Consider the following 25,453-nt stretch of genomic DNA (forward strand, 5'->3'; position numbering starts at 1 on the left):
ATAGAAATAAAACATTCCATTCTTTAAAGTGGGCGGCTCGGTGGCACAGCGGTTAGAGCCTCAGCTTCACAGCTCAAAGGTCCCGGGTTCAATTCCCACCAGGACGGGGCCTTTCTGTGTGGAGCATGTTCTCCCCGTGTCTGCCACTAAAAACATGTACAATAGGAGAATCCTCCAGCAGGTGATTCTCACCATCAGCCTGGTCTCCGGGCGCCGGAAATATTTTCCTTAAATATTAGTATTTATTAACAACATTTTACTTAAATCAAGCAACATTTAAGTAAAATATCTCACAATTTCTCACTAAATAAGAATGTTTTCCTTAAATTATTCCATTTTCTGAGGACATTTTGCTTAATTCTAGTTATTTATTTGCTTAAATTTAGTGTTTCTTTCTTGTTTTATGGTAAGAAAAATATTCTAGAAATAAGAATTCTTCGCAAGAAAAAAATGCTGACCCCAATGGCAGAATCTTTTCCTTAAAACAAGACAAAACGTCTTATTTAAAGATTGTTTTCCTTGTTTTTAGTCGGGCACTTTTTGCAGTGAATCAGTTTATTTAATGGATATCCTGAGTAGAGATATTGTCACATGTTGCTCTGTGTAATTCTACTTCGGAAAACTTCTTCTACTTCAAAATGGCCGCTACAACAACATGATTGAAAGGCATGTATATTGTCATTAAATTAAACTCATACAGCCTGTGATGTCGTTTTGCAGCTTCAGATCAAATGGTTCATGGTTCATTCACCAACGTTAATGTGCGTTTCCAAACCCAGAGAAGAACGAGAGTCTGAATATTTACAGATTCAAGATTTTCCCAATAATGAGGTAAATCCATAAACTCGCTCATGTCATCAAACCACTTCAGGTGCAGAGAGTGAAGTCAAAAAAGAAAAGGGTCATGTGCAAACCAGTGATAGCAACTGCACTGCAAAAAGTACCCTAATAAACAAAGGAAAAGATTCTGCCAATGGGGTAAACATTTTTTTCTTGCTGAGAATTAGAATTGGCTTAGAATCCACTTTCTGCAGTGTGGGAGAATCCGACGTGAGATGAATGAAAGGGTGAAGGTTTGCGTGTTGAAGTACATGTGGAGGGTCGTGCAGTGAAGAGACATGGACTGGCGTCTCTCACGGTGAATGTGGACGTCACGAATGCTTGATAAAATCCCCCTGTGACTGTGACTGTGTACGAAGGCTCTTGCCACACACTTCCCGTCTGTGGTTTCTGCTCAGCTCAACACGAGAGCGAAAGCAGCCACAGCCGTCTGACACAGAGACCAGGGCGTTTGCATAACGTGCTGTGATATTTGCAACACTGGCATTCGGGACGACACTTTTAAAGAGGGGGTGTTCTGCTAGGGCTGCTCGATTATTGCAAAAATAATAATCACGATTATTTTTGTCATAATTGAAATCATGATTATTCAAACGATTATTTGTTGCCTTTAAAAAAATCCATCTAGAAAGTGACAAAAATCCATCAAAAAAGTGACAAAAATCCTTCAAAAAAATGACTAAAATCCATCAAAAAAGTGACAAAAATCCATCAACAAAATGACAAAAATCCATCAAAAAAGTGACAAAAATCCTTCAAAAAAGTGACAAAAATCCAGCAAAAAAGTGACAAAAATCCATCAACAAAAAGACAAAAATCCATCAAAAAAGTGACAAAAATCCATAAAAAAAAATGACAAAAATCCATCAAAAAAGTGACAAAAATCCTTCAAAAAAGTGACAAAAATCCATCAAAAAAGTGACAAAAATCCATTAAAAAATGACAAAAATCCATCAAAAAAGTGACAAAAATCTTTCAAAAAAGTGACAAAAATCCATCAACAAAATGACAAAAATCCATCAAAAAAGTGACAAAAATCCATCAAAAAAAATGACAAAAATCCATCAAAAAAGTGACAAAAATCCTTCAAAAAAGTGACAAAAATCCATCAAAAAAAGTGACAAAAATCCATCAAAAAAGTGACAAAAATCCATTAAAAAAAATGACAAAAATCCATCAAAAAAGTGACAAAAATCCTTCAAAAAAGTGACAAAAATCCATCAAAAAAGTGACAAAAATCCATTAAAAAATGACAAAAAATCTATCAAAAAAGTGACAAAAATCCATTAAAAAGTGACAAAAATCCATCAAAAAAGTGACAAAAATCTTTCAAAAAAGTGACAAAAATCCATCAACAAAATGACAAAAATCCATCAAAAAAGTGACAAAAATCCTTCAAAAAAGTGACAAAAATCCATCAAAAAAGTGACAAAAATCCATTAAAAAATGACAAAAATCCATCAAAAAAGTGACAAAAATCCATTAAAAAGTGACAAAAATCCATCAAAAAAGTGACAAAAATCTTTCAAAAAAGTGACAAAAATCCATCAAAAAAAGACAAAAATCCAGCAAAAAAAGACAAAAATCCAGCAAAAAAAGTGACAAAAATCCAGCAAAAAAAGACAAAAATCCAGCAAAAAAGTGACAAAAATCCATCAAAAAAATGACAAAAATCCATCAAAAAAATGACAAAAATCCAAAAAATTAAAAATTAGAAAAAAAAATTGAAAAAAAATTAAAAATAAAAAATAAAAAAATTGAAAAAAACATTTATAATCGATTTTTTGCGATTATGCTAATTTTGTAATCGTTTACTGTTGTAATCGAAATTGTAATCGAATTTCGATTAATTGCACAGCCCTATGTTCTGCTTTTTTCAGTCCCATAGCACCAGTCTATATCACACTACAATGATGACAAACCTTCTGTTGGTCTGTAAATGCAGTAAATTAGAATAACTGCCTTGTATAAAATGTCTCTCTCAAAATGGCTGTAGTGAATGTCTTGAAATAGGCCTCTGTCTCTTTAACCTCTTAACTCCCGCCTGAACCGAGAGGATCTTTTTCCTCACGTCATCAGGTTTTTTTTCCATCATTTTTTTTTGCTGGGTGTCATTTTTTTTTTTGTCCTTTTTGTAACTTTTTTGTAATTTTCTCGTCAAGTTTTCTTTTTTTTTTTGTCAAATTTATAGCACATTTTTGTCACATTTTTGTCATTTTTTTTTCAATTTTTTATCAAATTTTTGTCATTTTTTGGTCACATTTTTTTCAATTTTTTTTCCCAATTTTTTATAATTTTTTTGTCATTTTTTGGTCACATTTTTGTCATTTTTTTGTCACATTTTTGTCATTTTTTCTTCCATTTTTTGTCAATTTCTTGTGCCATTTTTGCCACTTTTTCCTCAATGTTTTCTCACTTGTTTTGTCACATTTCCATCATTGTTTTCGTCTCCGTTTTGTCGCTATTTTCACAGCTTTTGTCCAGAAGCTTTTGGATTGGGGTAAAGCCAAACTGGAGAAAACGTGCTCGGTTCAGGCGGGAGTTAAGGGGTTAAGAACCTCTGAGCCTTTAGACACGCCCCCTCCACACGCTGTCTGTGGCATCAGTGGGGAGGGGGTTCTGCTGAGGAGCAGTGGTTTGTTACTCGGCTGGTGACCAAAGCTCGGAGGCGTCTCCAGGAGGTGGGGGCGTTCCTAGGAGGACTCAGGCAAACCTATCCCTAAAATGGCCGCCATCAGAGTTTTTACAGATTACTCAGAAATACGTGAATGTGCCAAGGCAACACTTCAGCCATGTTTTTAATGAGGGAGTGACAGAATTACATGATGGAAAGCTTGAAAAAGTCCATTTTACATAATACCCCCCCTTTAAACATTTAGGAGCTGCTGGACGAGATGTTTGCAGTAATCCAGGCTCCTGTTTATGAGTGTTGGAAGCAGTTTTATATGTTCTTCTTTTCTCCAGAGTCAGATCAATAAAGGCTTTTGTTGCAAACGAGATGTAACATAATGAATTATTCATTACATCTATGAATGAACTAATGGAAAAACCTTACACAAGAATCAATGGACTTTTCTTCACTTACAGAACACGACTCAGGCTTTAGGTCACGTTAATAGAGCTCCACAGTCCCGCCCCTTGCGCAAAAGCTACTCTACTACTACTACAAGGCTGTGACATCATTCACTTCCTGACTATAGAAACTCCGTATCCCAAGAACCATTGCGACGTCGCGCCCGCTGGTCAAGGCAACCAGGTTTTCAGCAAACACGGCCAGTTTCTTTTACTTTGCAGTTTTCTCCTGTTCTCCAAATCTAAAAGCTTCATTAAAATAGCGACAAAAAACGAGTAGAAAATGAGGATGTAAATTGACAAAAATGGCAAAAATCCAGAAAAAAAAGACAAAAATCCAGAAAAAAAGTGACAATAATCCAGAAAAAAAAATGATAAAGATCCAGCAAAAAATGAAAAAAAATACAAGAAAAAAAAAAAGTCAAAAATCCAGCAAAAAAGTGACCAAAATTCAACAAAAATGCGACAAAAATTCAATGAAAAAGTGACAAAAATTCAACAAAAAAATGACAAAAATTCAACAAAAAAATGACAAAAATCCAGCAAAAAAGTGACCAAAATTCAACAAAAAAATGACAAAAATCCAGAAAAAAATGACAAAAATCCAGCAAAAAAATGATAAAGATCCAGCAAAAAATGAAAAAAAAAATACAAGAAAAAAAAATTGTCAAAAATCATGCAAAAAAGTGACAAAAATTCAACCAAAAAGTGACAAAAATCCAGCAAAAAAGTGACAAAAATTCAACCAAAAAGTGACAAAAATTCAACAAAAAAATGACAAAAATCCAGCAAAAAAGTGACCAAAATTCAACAAAAAAATGACAAAAATCCAGCAAAAAAGTGACCAAAATCCAGCAAAAAAGTGACCAAAATTCAACCAAAAAGTGACAAAAATTCAACCAAAAAGTGACAAAAATTAAAAACATACAAAAGGTTTTTATGGTATTATTTTATTATTTTTTGACATGTTTGGTCGCTTTTTCACTGGAGGCTCTTGGGAGTTTCCTCTGACTTGAACCTGTGCTCCTCGTTGTTGTTGCAGAGGAGGGAGCGCTGGACGAGGGCCTGTCAGACGGCGCCATCGCGGGGATCGTGATCGGGGTGTTGGCCGCCGTCGCCCTCGCCATCGGACTCTTCATCTACTGCCGACAGAAAGTGCCGTAAGTACAAACTCTGACAAACTCTCCCTTCACCAGGTTTGTTCTGAGATTCATCCAGGAAGTGACTCCGACATGTTCATTCACCAACACTTAAGTCGCTCCATGAGACTCCGCTCTTTACAGGCTCCACTCAAACACTTTGGAAGGATTTTTATATACCGTAAATTCTCTAATACTGGCCTGTACTCCGGCCTCTGTTAGAGACCCGGCCTCTAATGGAATAGAGGCATTTTTTGCATTTTGCATTTTTTTGAGTCCAGTTGTGTCTTCACTTTCCAAGAAATCCGGATGTAGGAGGGGCTTATGGGAAGTCCTCTTGAAAAGCAGGAAGTGTATGTTTAGCCTCACGCCTGACGTGTCTGTGGGCGTGAGCGCAGCGTCATGTCTGACCCACATCACGACTCTGTAAAGTTTTGATTTGAGTCAGTGAAACAGAAACAGATGGAGGAGATAATCTCCCCAACAGGACGTGCTCTTCACGCTCAGCGCACATGGAAACGCCGAGCACATTTTCTCCAGTTTGGCTTTACCCCAATCCAAAAGCTTCTGGAAAAAAAGCTGTGAAAATAGCAACAAAACTGAGGCGAAAACAATGATGGAAATGTGACAGAAATGTGAGAAAACATTGGTGAAAAAGTGACGAAAAATTGACGAAAAAATGACAAAAATGTGACAAAAAATGACAAAAATTCGATAAATAAATTGACGAAAAAATGACAAAAAATGTGACAAAATGTGACAAAAAACAAAACAAAAATTCGATTAAAATATGACAAAAAAGGTGAAAAAAATGTGAACAAAATGTGAAAAAAAAACGACAAAAATCTGATACAAAATTGACGAAAAAATGACAAAAATGTGACAAAATGTGAAAAAAAACGAAACAAAAATTCGACAAAAAAATGACAAAAAAGGTGAAAAAAATGTGACAAAAAACAAACAAAAATTTGATAAAAAAATTGATGAAAAAATGACAAAAAATGTGACAAAATGTGACAAAAATTCGATAAAAAAATTGACGAAAAAATGACAAAAAATGTGACAAAAAAGGGACAAAAAACAAAACAAAAATTCGACAAAAAAATGACAAAAAAGGTGAAAAAAATGTGACAAAAAATATGACAAAAAACGACAAAAATTTGATACAAAATTGACGAAAAAATGACAAAAAATGACAAAAAATGTGACCAAAAAAACAAACAAAAATGTGATACAAATTTGACAATTATTTTTTTTGAAAAAATGTGACAAAAAATTACAAAAAAATTACAAAAAAGTTACAGAAATGAGTTGAATACCCAACAAAAATCTGATGGAAAAAAAATCTGATGACGTGAGGAAAAAGATCCTCTTGGTTTAGATGGGAGTTAAGAGGTTAAAGTCCCAGATCGTAACGTTATTCGCGAGGATACAAACCGTGGGCACAGAAATCAGAATCAGAACGACTGCTTCGATCCCCTGTGTCTGCGTAAGTTTCCCCTACACTAAAAACATGCACAATAGGTTCCACTCTGGGGCCAGGACTCCCCTGGAAAAGAGATTCTTAATCTCAGTGGGACTTTCCTGGTTTTCCGGGTTAAATAAATTGAAATAATGTAGTGTTGATCCGTGCTCTCGATGCGTCTGCCTCGGGCTGAGCGACATGACGATGTTAGACCGTCTCATCTACAGTTTTGTCGCTTTTTTCAAGAAGCTTTTAGATTTTGGTAAAGTCGAACTGGACATAATGTGCTCGGTTTCCAGACTGTGAAATCTGGTGGTTGTAAAGATCATCCTCTTTAACCCCTTAACTCCCGCCTGAACCGAGCACATTTTCTCCAGTTTGGCTTTACCCCAATCCAAAAGCTCCTGGAAAAAAAGGTGTGAAAATAGCAACAAAACTGAGACGAATGATGGAAATGTGACAAAAAAATTAAAAAACAAAACAAAAATGTAACCAAAAAATGATGGAAATGTGATAAAAATGTGACAAAAAAATTACAAAAAATGATTAAAAAAAAATGACGAAAAAGTTAATAAAAATGTGACAAAAAAAAGACCAAAAAAATGACAAAGATGTGATAAAAATTTGACAGAAAAATAAAAAAAAATGACAAAAAAATGACAAAAAATTGATTAAAAATGTATACAAAAAATGACCAAAATGTGACAAAAAATGACAGAAATTTGATAAAAATTTGACAAAAAAATTACAAAAAATTGACAAAAAAATAACAAAAAAATAGAAAAATGTGACCAAAATATGATATAAATTTGACAAAAAAATTACAAATATTTGACAAAATGTGATAAAAAAATTACGAAAAAAATGACAAAAAAATTGACAAAAAATGACAAAACAATGACAAATAAAGTAACAAAAATGAGTTGAACACCCAACAAAAAAAATGCTGGAAAAAAAAATCTGATGACGTGAGGAAAAAGATCCTCTCGGTTCAGGTGGGAGTTAAGAGGTTAAGCGTCATGTGTTGGAGGATCTTCATAATACTGAGATATCGCACATAAACCCGTGCGTAGAATCTGGAGCAGCTGCAGTCGTGGTCGTGGTCGCGGTCGGTCCATTAAACGCCACTTCCTGAGTGTTGGTCCTTTATCTGTCATCTCGGCTCTGACAGGACGCTCTCTGAGGCGGAGCGGCGTTCAAGCGCGATACGCAGAAACCCGTCTCTGAGAATCAAACAGGAAACGATGTAAAGATCGATCAGCATTTGGTGTTTAGCCTCAAACAACCAGCGAGCGGAGAGTCCAGTTTAAGCTTTTATAATCCACAGAATCTAAACTTTCACGGCCACAAACGCAACAAATCTGAGCAGTTTTTCTTTAAGATCCGTCTTGGATAAAAAAGGACTTAAAAGTGTTGAATTTAGAGAATTGTCAGTAGATTTGGACGTCTTAAAGAAGCATATCCTTCAAATGTTTGTCTCATTTGAAGAGTTGTTTTTCTGTCCCTTTAAAGCTGCGTTTTGGAACTATTTCTGTGTGAAGTAAAGTTGATATTCGTGCGTACTTAAAGTGACCTGTGTTCTGGAGCACTGTGGTCTCTGAAACGCTCCAGAGGCTCCGTCAGCAGAAAAACCGTCCACACAATTGATCCTGGAGCATCGTGGGTCAGCTTTAGCCCAATCTAAAAGCTTCTGGAGTAGGACTGAAACGACTAATCGTTTAATCGACGACTAATCGATTATTGAAAGAGTCTTTTACTTTTTACTATTTTAGTAATCAATTAATCGTTTTCTGGCTCACAGACTAAAATGGAGCAAAAATGACGTAAAAAATGTAGTATTTTTGATGAAATCCTACTTTAATTTTATATTTAGGGTCTGTAGTGTTTTGTACATTGTAAATTTCATTAATAGAGCCTTCAACAAACAATTCCCTTTAGTTTACTCCATCAACACATCCTCAAACAGCGCCACTTAAGCTATAATGTGATAAAAAAAAATTGAAAAAATGAAATTTTCCTACACCATTAAAAGCCAAGCAATTAATCGATTAATCGTAAAAATAATCGATAGATTAATCGCTTACAAAATAATCATTAGTTGCAGTCCTAGTCTGGAGTTTACCGCCTGTAGGACCAGAGTAACACCTCACTTGAAAACTAAGACTGAAAAAACGGATCTGAGATTTTGTCGGTGCCTTGATGTCACTTTGTTGTTTTTGTTCCTCTTTCATCCTCATTTACGTCTCGTTTTTTAGACTTGGTTAAAGTCGAACTTGAGTAAATGTGCTTTGATTGGGCGAAGGTGGATTGAACGGGAAAGCTGAACATTGTGACCGATTTCTGCCACATCTGCAGCAGAATCAGCTTCAGTCATGAGTGTCAGTGAAATGTAAAGGCCAGTTTCGCCGCTCGTTAATGGCGTTCAAGGCCTTCGTGTGTCGGTCTGAGGAGCTCGTCTCGCCGCTGTCGTCATGGCGACAGCTTTACGTGTGGACAGGTGCGACGCCCCGGGGCTCTCTCCCGTCACCCGCCCCCCCGGTCTCCCCTGTTATCTCCAGGACAAACAGAGCGAGGTTATCAGTTTACACACGGCGTCATGTGACCGGCCGCAATATTTACTTCTTTAGAATAGTTTAGGTGCTGCTGGTATCGGGGGAATGTCCTCTGCAGTTTGTGACCGGGTCCCCATGTCCTCTGCAGTTTGTGACCGTGTCCTCTGCAGTTTGTGACCGGGTCCCCATGTCCTCTGCAGTTTGTGACCGGGTCCCCATGTCCTCTGCCGTTTGTGACCGTGTCCTCTGCAGTTTGTGACCGGGTCCCCGTGTCCTCTGCAGTTTGTGACCGTGTCCTCTGTGACCGTGTCCTCTGCAGTTTGTGACCGGGTCCTCTGCAGTTTGTGGCCGGGTCCCCGTGTCCTCTGTGACCGTGTCCTCTGTGACCGTGTCCTCTGTGACCGTGTCCTCTGCAGTTTGTGGCCGGGTCCCCGTGTCCTCTGTGACCGTGTCCTCTGTGACCGTGTCCTCTGCAGTTTGTGACCGTGTCCTCTGCAGTTTGTGACCGGGTCCCCGTGTCCTCTGTGACCGTGTCCTCTGTGACCGTGTCCTCTGCAGTTTGTGACCGGGTCCCCGTGTCCTCTGTGACCGTGTCCTCTGTGACCGTGTCCTCTGCAGTTTGTGACCGGGTCCCCGTGTCCTCTGTGACCGTGTCCTCTGTGACCGTGTCCTCTGCAGTTTGTGACCGGGTCCCCGTGTCCTCTGTGACCGTGTCCTCTGTGACCGTGTCCTCTGCAGTTTGTGACCGGGTCCCCGTGTCCTCTGTGACCGTGTCCTCTGCAGTTTGTGAGTGTGTCGTCTGCAGTTTGTGAGTGTGTCCTCGGCAGTTTGTGACCGGGTCCCCGTGTCCTCTGCAGTTTGTGACCGTGTCCTCTGTGACCGTGTCCTCTGTGACCATGTCCTCTGCAGTTTGTGACCGGGTCCCCGTGTCCTCGGCAGTTTGTCCCCTTGTCTCTGCAGTTTGTGAGTGTGTCCTCTGCAGTTTGTGACCGTGTCCTCTGTGACCGTGTCCCTGCAGTTTGTCCCCTTGTCTCTGCAGTTTGTGAGTGTGTCCTCTGCAGTTTGTGACCGTGTCCTCTGTGACCGTGTCCCTGCAGTTTGTCCCCTTGTCTCTGCAGTTTGTGAGTGTGTCCTCTGCAGTTTGTGACCGTGTCCTCTGTGACCGTGTCCCTGCAGTTTGTCCCCTTGTCTCTGCAGTTTGTGAGTGTGTCCTCGGCAGTTTGTGACCGGGTCCCTGTGACCGTGTCCCTGCAGTTTGTCCCCTTGTCTCTGCAGTCTGTGAGACTCTAAATCAGGGATCCTCAAACTACGGCCCGCGGGCATTTAATCCGGCCCCCGACTTGTAGAGCACAAATCCCTGAGTATGTCCAAAAAAAAGTAAGTCTTTAGCCCATTCCTGTGCGGAGGCCGGTGAAATCCTCCTCCTCCTGTGACGTTCCCGTGTCTCCGCTCAGATTCCTGCGGCGTCGTAGTTTCGGCGTTTAGTAAACAGTCCGACCGCATTCTTCACTTCCTGAGCTGTCAGTCAAGCGGAGGGGGCGGGGCCTGCGTCAGCCAGGGGCCGCTCTCATTGGCCGACCCGTCATTTTGAACCACTTTATTTACACCGCTCTGTCCATGAAAGGCGTTTACAGAGTTTTGAGGAACTTACGGCCACGGAAGAACAGGACGTGGGTTTAGAACGTTTCTCAGGTTTAGTCCTGGTTTAGCTCTTGGTTTAGTCCTGGTTTAGTCCTGGTTTAACTCTTGGTTTAGTCCTGGTTTAGGTCCTGGTTTAGTCCTGGTTTAACTCTTGGTTTAGTCCTGGTTTAGGTCCTGGTTTAGTCCTGGTTTAACTCTTGGTTTAGTCCTGGTTTAGTCCTGGTTTAACTCTTGGTTTAGTCCTGGTTTAGGTCCTGGTTTAGTCCTGGTTTAACTCTTGGTTTAGTCCTGGTTTAGTCCTGGTTTAACTCTTGGTTTAGTCCTGGTTTAGTCCTGGTTTAACTCTTGGTTTAGTCCTGGTTTAGTTCCTGGTTTAGTCCTGGTTTAGGTCCTGGTTTAGTCCTGGTTTAGGTCCTGGTTTAGTCCTGGTTTAACTCTTAGTTTAGTCCTGGTTTAGTCCTGGTTTAACTCTTGGTTTAGTCCTGGTTTAGTTCCTGGTTTAGTCCTGGTTTAGTTCCTTGTTTAGTCCTGGTTTAGGTCCTGGTTTAGTCCTGGTTTAGTTCCTGGTTTAGTCCTGGTTTAGGTCCTGGTTTAGTCCTGGTTTAGGTCCTGGTTTAGTCCTGGTTTAGGTCCTGGTTTAGTCCTGGTTTAACTCTTAGTTTAGTCCTGGTTTAGTCCTGGTTTAACTCTTGGTTTAGTCCTGGTTTAGTTCCTGGTTTAGTCCTGGTTTAGTTCCTTGTTTAGTCCTGGTTTAGGTCCTGGTTTAGTCCTGGTTTAGTTCCTGGTTTAGTCCTGGTTTAGGTCCTGGTTTAGTCCTGGTTTAGTTCCTGGTTTAGTCCTGGTTTAGGTCCTGGTTTAGTCCTGGTTTAGGTCCTGGTTTAGTCCTGGTTTAACTCTTGGTTTAGTCCTGGTTTAGTCCTGGTTTAACTCTTGGTTTAGTCCTGGTTTAGTCCTGGTTTAACTCTTGGTTTAGTCCTGGTTTAGTTCCTGGTTTAGTCCTGGTTTAGCTCCTGGTTTAGCTCCTGGTTTAGTCCTGGTTTAGGTCCTGGTTTAGTCCTGGTTTAACTCTTGGTTTAGTCCTGGTTTAGGTCCTGGTTTAGTCCTGGTTTAGGTCCTGGTTTAGTCCTGGTTTAACTCTTGGTTTAGTCCTGGTTTAGCTCCTGGTTTAGTCCTGGTTTAGTCCTGGTTTAGTCCTGGTTTAGCTCCTGGTTTAGTCCTGGTTTAGTCCTGGTTTAACTCTTGGTTTAGTCCTGGTTTAGCTCCTGGTTTAGTCCTGGTTTAGTCCTGGTTTAGCTCTTGGTTTAGTCCTGGTTTAACTCTTGGTTTAGTCCTGGTTTAGCTCCTGGTTTAGTCCTGGTTTAGTCCTGGTTTAACTCTTGGTTTAGTCCTGGTTTAGCTCCTGGTTTAGTCCTGGTTTAACTCTTGGTTTAGTCCTGGTTTAGCTCCTGGTTTAGTCCTGGTTTAGCTCCTGGTTTAGTCCTGGTTTAGCTCCTGGTTTAGTCCTGGTTTAGCTCCTGGTTTAGCGCCTGTGGTGGAGGAGAGTAACGTCAGGAATGTGTCGTGTCTGAACTCGTCGCGTCTCGTTTTACGTCTTTTGTTTCGTAGCCACACACACACTCTGAGACACACACACACACACACACACACACACACACACACACACACACACACACACACTCTGAGACACACACACACACACACACACACACACACACACACACACACACACACACTCTGAGACACACACACACTCTCATTCCCAACATTTTTAAACCACCTTTTACCCAATGATTAATCTGACTGTTTTTAAATCCGTGCCTGACTCGGCTCTTTGGTGTCGTGTTTCCCGTGTTTCCCGTGTTTCCCGTGTTTCCCGTGTTTCCCGTGTTTCCCGTGTTTCCCGTTCCCCTCGTACGTTGCAGAATCTGCTCCGTTTTAAAGGCCGACTCGGGACACGCCTCCTACGCCTTCGCTTCGGCACCAGTCAGACTTCAGACGTCTCCGGTCCCGGGGTTTTCCTTCACACCAGACATGTGTTGTGATTGATTGACTGCGGATCCTTCCACGGAGTTTAAACCTGAAAAACGTTCCGCACGTTTGGGAGAATCCTGCTCTTACTTTTGTCCCAGTTTTTTTTTCCCATTGACCTTTTAAAGAGGCTCCGGCAAAGTCACGGTTCTCAGTTTTTAGCTTAGTTTGAAATCAATACAATAAGAAGCACAAGGAACACAGTGCAGAGGGAACAAAACAATAAAGGAACAGCAAAAGAAATGGATTATATACACGCAGGATCTGATCATGGTCCAAATGTCAAACAATCGGCACTGTCATATTCAATGCAGTAGTCGAGGTGTTGAGCAAAACAATTGAACTAAAACAGTATAAGCGACGAATCGAGGACAATAGTTTCATTTTGTTTCTGCTGAATTCAAGTTAACGCCTCAGAGACTCAACACTTTAATCTTCTCATTTACAACTTGAAGGAACTTTTGTAAAACGTCTAAACAATCTTAAAATATGCGTTCCGTTAATGAAGTTCCTCTCGCGACTGCAACACAAATAAACTTCTCAAATGATCGACTGTAGATGAAGATGAAACGGTAAAACTCACCACAGAGTTCAGGAGGTGAGGAGTGAGAACAGAAATCACAAAAAGGCCAAACATTGTAAATCCTTTCAATGGAAACTAGAAGATTTACAAACTGCACTGACGACGAGTCACCTGACAACTCCCAGCATGCACTTCTTTGCAAACATTTGTCTAAAATGTATAAAAAACAGAGGTCTGAGGTTCTGTGGGTCCTGGAGGGAGTTACAATAAACTATTTCCTCTTATATTCACAATGTGAGGGGCATGAGTGTTATGTCCTAGAGGCCCATCGCTCATTATACCAGATTATCTGTGAACCATGACTCAAGAAAGCGCCTCCAGAGGGGTGTAAAAGGCGTCACATCCCTCTAGTGGAGGAGCTGTGTAATTGCATCTATGTAAAGACAGATACTCCAATGGCTTTTCCCGCTAATTGTGGGCCGGTGTTAAGGTATAACCGGCCTTATCTCGGTCTGACCGGCCCAAAAACACGTCGGCCCACCGGGAAAACTCCCGAATCTCCCGATGGCCAGTCCAGCCCTGATCAGCAGCATCATATTTTGATTTGCCCACACATTGCACCAGCCCCTTATGGCGCCCCCTGCAGGTGGTGGGTCCACAGAAGGTCGGCCTCATGGTTCTGACCGGGCCTGTGGGTCTCTCATTAGGGGCTTCCAGAGCACGAAGCCCCTGAGAACTCCCACCTGAACCGAGCACATTTTCTCCAGCTTTACCCCAATCCAAAAGCTGTGAAAATAGCAACAAAACTGAAACAAAAACCATGATGGAAATGTGACAAAAAAGTGACGAAAAATTGATGCAAAAGTGGCAAAAATGTCACAAGAAATTGACAAAAATGGACGAAAAAATGACCAAAAAAATGACAAAAATGTGACAAAAACTTGACAAAAAACAAAAATTTGACAAAAAAATTACAAACATGTGACAAAAATGGACGAAAAAATGTGACAAAAAAATGACAAAAATTTGATAAAAAATGGACGAAAAATGACAGAAATGTGACAAAAAAAATGACAAAAATTTGATAAAAAATGGACGAAAAATGACAGAAATGTGACAAAAAAATGACAAAAATTTGATAAAAATTTAACCAAAAAAATACAAAAAAAGGACAAAAAAATGACAAAAAAACACAAAAAAACACAAAAATGTGACAAAAATGTGATAAAAAATGGATGAAAAAATGACAAAAAATGATCAAAAAAATGACAAAAAAGTTACAAAAATGAGTTGAATACCCAAACAAAAAATCTGACGACGTGAGGAAAAAGACCCTCTCGGTTCAGGCGGGAGTTAAGAGGTTAAAAGAGGTTTATGAGCCCGTTGGGAGGGGCCTCTCGACACATTCAGAACTCTTCTGCCCTGATTCTCTTTCTTCTACTTCTGAGCATTACACAGAAATGCTCATCCAGTATTTTTCTGCCTGATCTGGAATCCTGCGCGTTCATTTGCATCGAGCGGGTCTTTAGTAGGACTTCAGGTACATGTAGATCTTTCAGCCATTTCAACAGTTTAACCAGTTTATGCAAATTCAAACATGTCGACTGTGTTTCTGAGACTGAGCTGGTTTGATCCTGTTCTTTGTCCCGTCCATGAGTCTGACCTGAGTGCGTTTGTTTTTCAGACTGGAGTCTCCGTATTAAAGACGACGTGAAGAACAACCTGGTGAGTCTGGAGACGCGAAGATCACGGCTGCAGAGAAACTGATTAACATACAACATTACAGACGTGTTAGATTACATACATTACTAATCAAAAAGCTTCTTGGGGGAAAAAAGCACCAAAATAGCCACAAAAAATGAGAAGAAAACAATGATGTAAACGTAACAAAAATGTGACAAAAAAGTGACAAAAAATTCAACCAAAAAGTGGCAAAAATGTGACAAAAATGTGACAAAAACTCAACAAAAACATGACAAAAATTCAACAAAAATGTGACAAAAATTCAACAAAAATTCAACAACAAAAAAAACATACAAAAGGTGACCCAACATAGCAACAACGTGAGGACATAGATCAGTTTTGTGGTCTTAGCTTTCAAATGAGGTGTTACACAGCCAAAAGAGGACAGAATACCACTATAGGTACCACGGACTTACCGGCCCGTAATGTAAAGTGTTACCCATACATGTTAGATCACATACATGTTAGATTACATACATGTTAGATTACATACATGTTAGATTACAGACATGTTAGATTACATACATGTTAGATTACATACATGTTAGATTACATACATGTGAATCGTATAAAGGACCTGGGAAGGGCAAAAGCAAGGCCAAAGCAGAAATAATGAACGAAACAAATCTAAAGTTTGATATAATGAGGCAGGAAATGATTGAAGATCAGTTTTACTTTATTCAAAAAGTGCTTCATCTTAAAATCTGAAGTACAGAATAAAACATATAGTGTTATAAAGTAACTGGACTGTACTTTGTCAGTTATTGAACGATTCAGTTGTTTTCAGGACAGATCGAGCTCGAGCTTTGTCTTTGGATTCAGCTCCAACTTCCAGAGGAAAAGTTTCAAAGGAAAGTCCATCAGAGCGTCAGGAGAAAGGAGCTGGAATGAGGTCATTCCTTAGGCCCTTCTCACCGGAGGAGAGTCACGGGGACGAGGAGGAGACGTTGTGGAGACTGCAGTGACGAGCAGTCTCCACAACGTCTCCTCAATGTCTCCACAAGGTCTCCTCTACGTCTCCTCCACTCACACACAAAGGGCCTGGAGACTAGTTTCTATGGTTGGAGACTCGAGTCGCCGCTGGTCACGGAGATGTCTCTGACACGTCCCCTGGAGGACGAGGCGAGTCTCCAGGTCTCGGTGAAAACAAACAGGGCTCGCGATGCAGCTGCTGGAGAACCCGGGGAGACCTCGTGGAGACCCCACAGAAATCAAGCCTGTTTGTCCTCAACCTGTGTGTTTCTGTGACGTCCCTGTGACGTCTCTCCAGGGGACGACTCGACTCTCACCAGCAGCAGCTCCAGTCTCCCACTAGTCTCCCACTAGTCTCCAGGTCCTTTCACTTACAAAACAATAAAACAAACTGAACCAGATCCAAAATCCATCTTTGTATCTAAAATGTCACAAAACAAAACCACACATTTGAACCTTTGTCCAGTCTTTAGGTTTAGTCATTGAAAATGTTGTCAATTTTGGCCATTTTTATGCAGAAACGCTTTACTTTAATTTAAATGAAAGCATAAAATGACAGAAAACACATTTACATCAGTCTCTGCAGCAGAAGTTTCACTGAAGTCTCACCTGCAGCTTTAACACTGCACTGTTCTCAGTTTGATTTGTCCTGTGACCTCTCTGTGACCTCTCTGTGACCTCTCAGGACTGGACCTGTACTGACCCCTGACCTCGGCAGTGAACGGACTACATTACCCACGATGCACCTCTCCTCGGCGGCCGGGACGAGGAGGAAAAACGCCGCCAAGCCCCAAGACGAACTCTGCACCGAAAACGCCTTTTTTCTTCTTCCTTCTTCTTCCCGTCAGAACTCCGCTTCCCATGATGCTCTCTGGCCCCTCCCCCCGCCCGCTTCTCCGTTCTTCTTAAAGGGACGTGGATCTTGTTGTTGACAGACGTTTTTATTATTTTTTTGACGGGACTCAGAGGCCGCAGCGAGGACGGAACATCCGCGTCTCCGATCAAACTTCCCCCTTTTTTTCACCCTCGGGTTTTACGTCGCAAAGAAAAAGTCCAAATCCATCCGCCCCGACACCCCCCCCGCCCCCGCTCTGCCCACGAGTCTCACCTTTAAAAACACCCGGAAACTAAATCCACCAACCAGAGCAAACAGCTGAGCTTCTGGAGCAAACAATCACCTACAACAGGGGTGGGCAGGTCTGCTCGGTGGAGGCCGATTTTCTTTATTGTAAATAGTCTAAATCTGACCATTTTAGCCAAATTTAAAGCCCCACTTTCCAGTTACTGCTCTGCTTAATATATGAGTCCGGGAAAATCCACAGTTGCCATGGAGATCCGCCATCTTTGCAGCTGTTAGCATGCATTTTCCGTAGACTAACATTGGAGAAAAAGTGGAGAAAAAAAGCCATGGATCAGCTCCGTGTTTTAATGTGAACAATAACTCCAGTGTTTTAACTTTTAAAATCTCCATTAGCTTAAAATGGCTGCTAATCCCATAATGCTTAGCGATATGACATAGATACAGACGGCATCTCTGGAATCGCCCATATATGGTCATTTTTGAAAACAGTTAAGGGTTTTCCCCCTTAACTGTTTTCAAAAATGACCATATCAATTTTGAAAAAATGTAAATTTTCTCTAATTATTCAAAAACTACTTTAACAAATGCTGAATTATGAATATAGTTTCTACTAAATAAAGAAACAAAGACATGGGGAGGAGCAAAGTGGTTCAACAGCCCATATATACATAACAAACGGAGAACGCTAACTTGATGCTACATGTTAGCATCGGGCTAATGCTAACGGTTAGCTAGCGCTTGCTACAACTGCCGTTTTTTCACTTCTACTGAACAATCTGCTGTGAGAAAATATCCATATGGGCCTGATTTACACTTGACTTTATTTATGTGATAAATAAGTTCATATTTCGCCAGAAATTGGCTAAAAAGAGTGAAAAAATTGTGTTTCTCTAAAGATTCTATTTCCCCCTTGGCGAGGCCACGCCCCCTTCTATGACGAGATGCGTCTGTATCTGTCACATTCCCGAACTCTATTGACAGGATTTCTCACATTTGTTCAGTCCTTCGCCCCCTGCCTTAACTCAACACATTTTCTCCAGTTCGACCTTCCCACAATCTAAAACGCTTCTTTAAAAGAAAAAGAGTCACAAAAAAAGTGATGAAAAAGACAAAAAAATAACAAAAATGCAACAAGAAAAGCAACAAACATAAAGCAAAAAAATGACAATGTGACAAAAAAAGTCAATAAAAAAACAGTAGCTCCAGTCGAGAAGCTTTTAGATTTGGGTAAAGCTGAACTGGAGAACATGTGCTTGGCTAAGGTTAAACTCTAAAACGTAACTTTGTTTTGAGGGCCAAAGGTTCTCTGCTGGAGGGCCGGATTTGGCCCCCGGGCCTGACGTTGATCTACAACATTATGCAAATCTACAATTATTCAGCAAAAGACATGGGGGGAAAATGTGGATAAAGCTTTATTTAACCAGGAAAGATTAACAATCTCTTTTTTTAGGGGAGTCCTGGCCCCAGAGGAGAACCTATTGTACATGTTTTTATAGTAAGACAGTGAAATAATGAGGGGAGAATGAGGGAAGAATTGACAATGAAATGGTAGAAAATTGGGACATGTTGAGGAAGGAATGATGAAAAATTTGGAAAGAAGAAAAAACCTGTTCGACTTTACCCAAATCTAAAAAGTTCTTGAACAAAGTATCAAAAACAGCGATGAAAACGAGGACTCCGTGTTTAGCCGACGATCATGACCCACAGCTTTTCATGTCATTTTACCTTTAAGAAAATGAAAAAGTCCTTTAAATGGAGACACTACAGGCAAAACTCCATTTTTTTCAGTTTTCAGGTTTTGGGCTGAATTGGTCTCTGAACATATAAGCTTTCACCCGGAAACAGAAAATATGCCGAATCTTCACAATAACATGTTTAAATATTGCGCTGATTCAATGTTCCCCCATAGACTTATATGGGAGAACACAATTTCAAGGGCCTTTTTCTCCAAACACATTTTTCCATCATTGTGGCGACACTATGTCCACGTCAGTCGGACCTAAAGACTTCACATTTTCCAGCCTTGGACTGAACAATATTTGGAAGATTTTTTCAGAGGGATTTTTTATTATTTAATCCTTAAGCCCCATTTATTGAGTTTTGAATGTCAAAAAATGAGGCAAAAATTAAGTTTTTACAATTTTTTCCACTAAAAAACAGCTTATTTTAAAACTAAACAAGAAATCCAAATCTGACAAATGAAACCATACATTTGAATGCAGGGTCTCGCCTTAAATGGAGGAAATGATTGTTATTGGGGGGGGGGGCGTCCCGGGCTGATTTGGATGCTGGGATTCGTGGGCAGAGCTGGGGGGAAACACTCGCCCCCACATTCCGTCTTTGTGTCTTTTATTTTGTGTAAAAAGGTTTTGTTTTGTGATGATGTTTATGAACTGTAGTATTTTTTTTTAAAGTCTGTTTTTAGTCGTTCACTGAGACGCGATTCACGTCACGTTCGGAACTTTACTGAAAACGATTCTGAATCAGAGACGTGGGAAATGATCCGAGACGGTGGTGGTTCTCAACCGGTGGCAACGAACCCAGAGCATTTTCTCCAGTTCGGCTTTACCCAAATCTAAAAGCTTCCTGACTGGAGAGCAACACTGTAACGTCTCATTTGAAAGCTCAAATCTACGTCACGGTCACTTTTTGTCACGTTTTGGTTGCTTTTTCATCACTTTTTTGTCACTTTTTCTTCACTTTTTTATTGCTTTTTCGTCACTTTTTTGTTTTTGGATGCCTTTCTTTTAACCGCCTTAACTCCCGCCTGAACCGAGCACATTTTCTCCAGTTTGGCTTTACCCCAATCCAAAAAGCTTCTGGGAAAAAAGGTGCGAAAATAGCGACAGAAGTGAGACGAAAACAATGATGGAAATGTGACAAAAAAGTGAAAAAACATTGACGAAAATTGATGAAAAAGTGGCAAAAATGTCACAAGAAATTGACATAAAAACGACAAAAATGTGACAAAAATTGGATGAAAAATTTACGAAAACAATGATGGAAAAGTGACGAAAAAGTGACGAAAAATTGATTAAAAAGTGGCAAAAATGTCACAAGAGATTGACATAAAAATGACAAAAATGTGACAAAAAATGACCAAAAAACTACAAAAATGTGACAAAAATTTGATGAAAAATTGACGAAAACAATGACGGAAATGTGACGAAAAAGTGACGAAAAATTGATGAAAAAATGCCATAAAAAATGTGACAAAAAAAAGACAAAAATGTGATAAAAATTTGACAAAAAAATTACTAAAATTTGACCAAAAAAATGTGACAAAAATCTGATAAAAAAAAAAAATTACGAAAAAATGACAAAAAAGTTACAAAAATGATGGAAAAACAATCTGATGACGTGAGGAAAAAGCTCCTCTCGGTTCAGGCGGGAGTTAAGAGGTTAAGCTTTTAGATTTGGGTAAAGCTCAGTTGCGCCCGGGGGTGAGGGTAAAGTGAGGGGCCCAGACCGGTGGCCCTAGAGCCAGTGGCCCTTCTGTGCTCTTCCAGAATGGACTTATGGCCAGTCCGCCCCCGACTACGCTCGAGAGGTTTTTGATTTAGAACCTCGTCTTATTAAAGTGGAAAACAAACTAAACGTTGCAGATTCCACGTAGAAAACAGAGCGGCCGAAACCTGTGGGAACCTTTTAAAGTCACGACCAGGAAACAATTCCGTAATTTATTACTTTTTACTTTTTTTATATAAATCAAGGGGAGACACTACAGGCATTTTTTTTTTTTTTTTTTTTTTCCGTTTTCAGGTTTTGGGCCAAATCTGTCTCTGAACACATAAACTTTCACCTGGAAACAAAAAATATGCCTAACCTTCACAATAACAGGTTTAAATATTGCGCTGATTCAATGTTCCCCCATAGACTTGTATGGGCAATCGTAATTTCAAAGGCCTTTTCCTCAAAACACATTTTCCTCTCATTGTAGCGACACCATCTCCACGTCAGTAAGACCTAAAGACTTCAGATTTTCAAAGTTTTTAACAGTTTTTCAGAGGGATTTTTTAATATCTAAGTCCTAGCCTGATGTATTGAGTTTTGAATGTCAAAAACAAAGGTGAAAATTTGAAAGTAGCTCAATCCGATGGGAAATTTAGGGGATTTTTAGGGATAAAACACTTAAAACAAAACACCAAATGACAGAAAACTTGCTGTGTTTTTCTCACATTTATGCTACAGCAGAAGTTTCAAATTGTAACTGTCATTTTTAGCTTTTCCCCTTTTCACCTGCAGTGTCTCGCCTCCAAAAGCCAAAATGAATCTTCCAAACGTGACACCAGTCGAGAACCGCTGATCTTCAACCGGATGTGATGAAATAAAGAAATGATAAAAAAAAATCCACCTTTTATTTCTGTAAATGTTGTCGTTAAATAAAGATTTGTTTCTCATCTCAGGATTCACAACAGGAATGTGGCTAAATAAGTCAAAGATACCAATAAAGTCAGTTGTAAAAAAAAAAAGAAAGCTGTAAATGTAACTTTATTTGTGTCTAAGACGAATTATTGTTTTATTATTTGAACCAAAGACGACGTGTTGGAGCCGACAGTGAAGAGGCTGGAGATGAAACTTTGTGCTTTTGTTGTGAAAGTGCCTTTAGCTTCACCGCTGCTTTTATCTCATTCACGGAAATGTAATATACGTGCCTTTCAGTCATGTGACTTTTGTTATGAATTAGAAATCTGCAGTACTACAACATGTAACAATATATAATCACTACTCAGGATATAAAAGAAAGACGACTGAAGGACAGTGGCGTTTTTATTTACTCGTAATCATTGATCATGAAGAAAACAGTAAAAACTCGGCCCCAGAGACGCACGTTAATGTGAAGAAACCAGAGTCAGTTTTTAACCCCTTAACTCCCACCTGAACCGAGCACATTTTCTCCAGTTTGGCTTTACCCCAATCCAAAAGCTTCTGGGAAAAAGTTGAGAAAATAGAGAAAAAGAGACAGAACTGAGACGAAAATGGAAATGTGACAAAAAAGTGAGAAAACATTGATGAAAAATGACAAAAATGTCACAAAAAAATGTACAAAAATGTTATCGAAAAAAATGACAAAAAATGATGAAAAAGTGCCAGAAATGTCACAAAAATGCCACAAAAAATTGATAAAAATTTGATACAAATTTGACAAAAAATGACACAAAAAAATAACATAAAACATGACGAAAAAATGACAAAAGTGACCAAAAAAACAACAAAAAATGAAGAAAAAAAATACAAAAAAGTTACAAAAAATGACAAAAAAAATGGATTAAAAAATTGACGAAAAAATGACAGAAATGTGACAAAAAAATGACAAAAAAGTTACAAAAATGAGTTGAAACCCCCAAAAAATGGAGAAAAAAATCTGATGACGTGAGAAAAAAGATCCATGTAGATGAGTTTTGTAGATCTTAGCTTTCAAATGAGGCGTTACACTGAAAAAATGACAGAAATGTGACAAAAAAATGACAGAAATGTGACCAAAAAAATGACAAAAATCTGATAAAAATGTGACAAAAAATGACAATAATGTGACAAAAAATGACAAAAAATGGATTAAAAAATGGATTAAAAAAATGTCAGAAATGTGACAAAAAAATGACAAAAAATTGAAAAAAATGTGACAAAAAAATGACAAAAATGTGACAAAAATTTGATTAAAAAATTGACGAAAAAATGACAGAAATGTGACAAAAAAATGACAAAAAAGTTACAAAAATGAGTTGAAACCCCCCAAAAAATGATGGAGAAAATAATCTGATGACGTGAGGAAAAAGATCCATTTAGATGACTTTTGTAGCTCTTAGCTTTCAAATGAGGCGTTACACTGGCCTACAGGATTTGGGTGTAGCTGAACTGGAGAAAATGCTCTCGGTTCAGGCGGGAGTTAAGAGGTTAAGATGCTAGCATGCTACCGGCTAGCATTTAGCTTCAACAGCTCAGCTCTGACCTCTCCAAGAGAAAGCCCTGAACCACAGGATACAACATGTGACAGAGGTCAGAGGTCAGAGCTGTTCCTGTAGTGTTTCCTCAGTGTTCACAGATGTGTTTATCCATTGACAGCTGGATGACAGTTGCTAACCGGTAGCATGCTAACGTCTGTTGACACGACAAACCGTAAAAAGTCACAGAGAAAGGTCCTCTGTTCTCTCTTTCCTCAGTAAATCTGTGCGTGAGTAAAGATATTCTTACATGTTGTAGTACTGCATAATGATACTTCGGTATTCAAAATGGCCGCCGGACTTTACGATGTTTATTCTCTGAGATTTATCCAGGAAGTGACTCCAACGCAGTCTTTCCCACGATTATTTATTCACAAATACTGTTTGGTATCCACGTGTAGCACGAAAGCCTGTGGCCGGGATGACGCTGTAATAATAAATATGGTCATGTCCTTTGTTGGAGACGGTTTGGAAAAGTTTTCAGAATTTTGGAAAAGATGTGGAGTTATTTTATTAAAAAATATATATATGTAGAGATGTTTTTCTTTATTCCAATAGACCGGGAAAATTGTGAAGAAAAAATTAAATATTTGGGGGAAAACATTTTTTGAAAACAATTTGGATTTTCTTTTTGGGAACAGCTTAGAACCGAGAATCGAGGAAAGGCTTGAAAAAGTCATAGAAATGTTGGTACAGTTTGGTAAAGTGAAAATGTGTAAAAAAGACTATATAACTACAGACTATATAACGATCTATAACTGGACCAAAACTAAACCAGAGGCAGATCCTCTGAGCAAAACTTTGTCACTGATGCTGCAAAATAAAGCCACACATTCAAACCTGGCTCTGTCGTTATTTCCTCACATGGTTAGCCACCTAGCACATCGTTAGCCACCTAGCACATCGTTAGCCACCTAGCACATCGTTAGCCACCTAGCACGTCGTTAGCCACCTAGCACATCGTTAGCCACCTAGCACATCGTTAGCCACCTAGCACGTCGTTAGCCACCTAGCACATCGTTAGCCACCTAGCACATCACTAGCCACCTAGCACGTCGTTAGCCACCTAGCACGTCGTTAGCCACCTAGCACGTCGTTAGCCACCTAGCACGTCGTTAGCCACCTAGCACGTCGCTATCCACCTAGCACATCGTTAGCCACCTAGCACGTCGTTAGCCACCTAGCACGTCGTTAGCCACCTAGCACGTTGTTAGCCACCTAGCACATCGTTAGCCACCTAGCACATCGTTAGCCACCTAGCACGTCGTTAGCCACCTAGCACATCGTTAGCCACCTAGCACATCGTTAGCCACCTAGCACATCGTTAGCCACCTAGCACGTCGTTAGCCACCTAGCACATCGTTAGCCACCTAGCACATCGTTAGCCACCTAGCACGTCGTTAGCCACCAAGCACGTCGCTATCCACCTAGCACATCGTTAGCCACCTAGCACATCGTTAGCCACCTTGCACATTGTTAGCCACCTAGCACATGGTTAGCCACCTAGCACATCGTTAGCCACCTAGCACATCGTTAGCCACCTTGCACGTCGTTAGCCACCTAGCACGTCGTTAGCCACCTAGCACGTCGTTAGCCACCTAGCACGTCGTTAGCCACCTAGCACGTCGCTATCCACCTAGCACATCGTTAGCCACCTAGCACGTCGTTAGCCACCTAGCACGTCGTTAGCCACCTAGCACGTTGTTAGCCACCTAGCACATCGTTAGCCACCTAGCACATCGTTAGCCACCTAGCACGTCGTTAGCCACCTAGCACATCGTTAGCCACCTAGCACATCGTTAGCCACCTAGCACGTCGTTAGCCACCAAGCACGTCGCTATCCACCTAGCACATCGTTAGCCACCTAGCACATCGTTAGCCACCTTGCACATCGTTAGCCACCTAGCACGTCGTTAGCCACCAAGCACGTCGCTATCCACCTAGCACATCGTTAGCCACCTAGCACATGGTTAGCCACCTAGCACATCGTTAGCCACCTAGCACATGGTTAGCCACCTAGCACATCGTTAGCCACCTAGCACATGGTTAGCCACCTAGCACATCGTTAGCCACCTAGCACATCGTTAGCCACCTAGCACATCGTTAGCCACCTAGCACATCGTTAGCCACCTAGCACATCGTTAGCCACCTAGCACATCGTTAGCCACCTAGCACTTCGTTAGCCACCTAGCACATCGTTAGCCACCTAGCACATCGTTAGCCACCTAGCACATCGTTAGCCACCTAGCACGTCGTTAGCCACCTAGCACATCGTTAGCCACCGAGCACATCGTTAGCCGGGGCGGACTGGGACTGAAAACCAGCCTGGCCCAAATTAGCGTAATTGTGACACTTCCACAAATACATATTTGAACCTCTTACCACCCGCCTTAACCAAATGCATTCTGTCCTCTTTTGGCTGTGTAGCACGTCATTTGAAAGCTAAGACCCACAA

General features: G+C 40.3%; 1 protein-coding gene across 2 annotated transcripts in view; it reads left to right on the forward strand.

Annotated features, from left to right (window-relative positions):
- Positions 1-16,784, forward strand: part of LOC306973889 (cell adhesion molecule CEACAM5) — a 270,429-nt gene extending 253,645 nt beyond the window's left edge. For both annotated transcript variants that reach the window (XM_079570964.1, XM_079570963.1), the window contains exons 8-10: positions 4,955-5,072; positions 14,945-14,985; positions 16,661-16,784. In XM_079570964.1, the coding sequence (XP_079427090.1) occupies positions 4,955-5,072; positions 14,945-14,963 (137 nt within the window). In that variant the 3' untranslated portion in view covers positions 14,964-14,985; positions 16,661-16,784. The remainder of the gene's footprint in view (positions 1-4,954; positions 5,073-14,944; positions 14,986-16,660) is intronic.
- Positions 16,785-25,453: the final 8,669 nt, after the last annotated feature.

This window comes from Gobius niger (genome assembly GCF_951799975.1).
Source record: "Gobius niger genome assembly, chromosome: 14".
In the NCBI taxonomy this organism is placed as follows: Eukaryota; Metazoa; Chordata; class Actinopteri; order Gobiiformes; family Gobiidae; genus Gobius; species Gobius niger.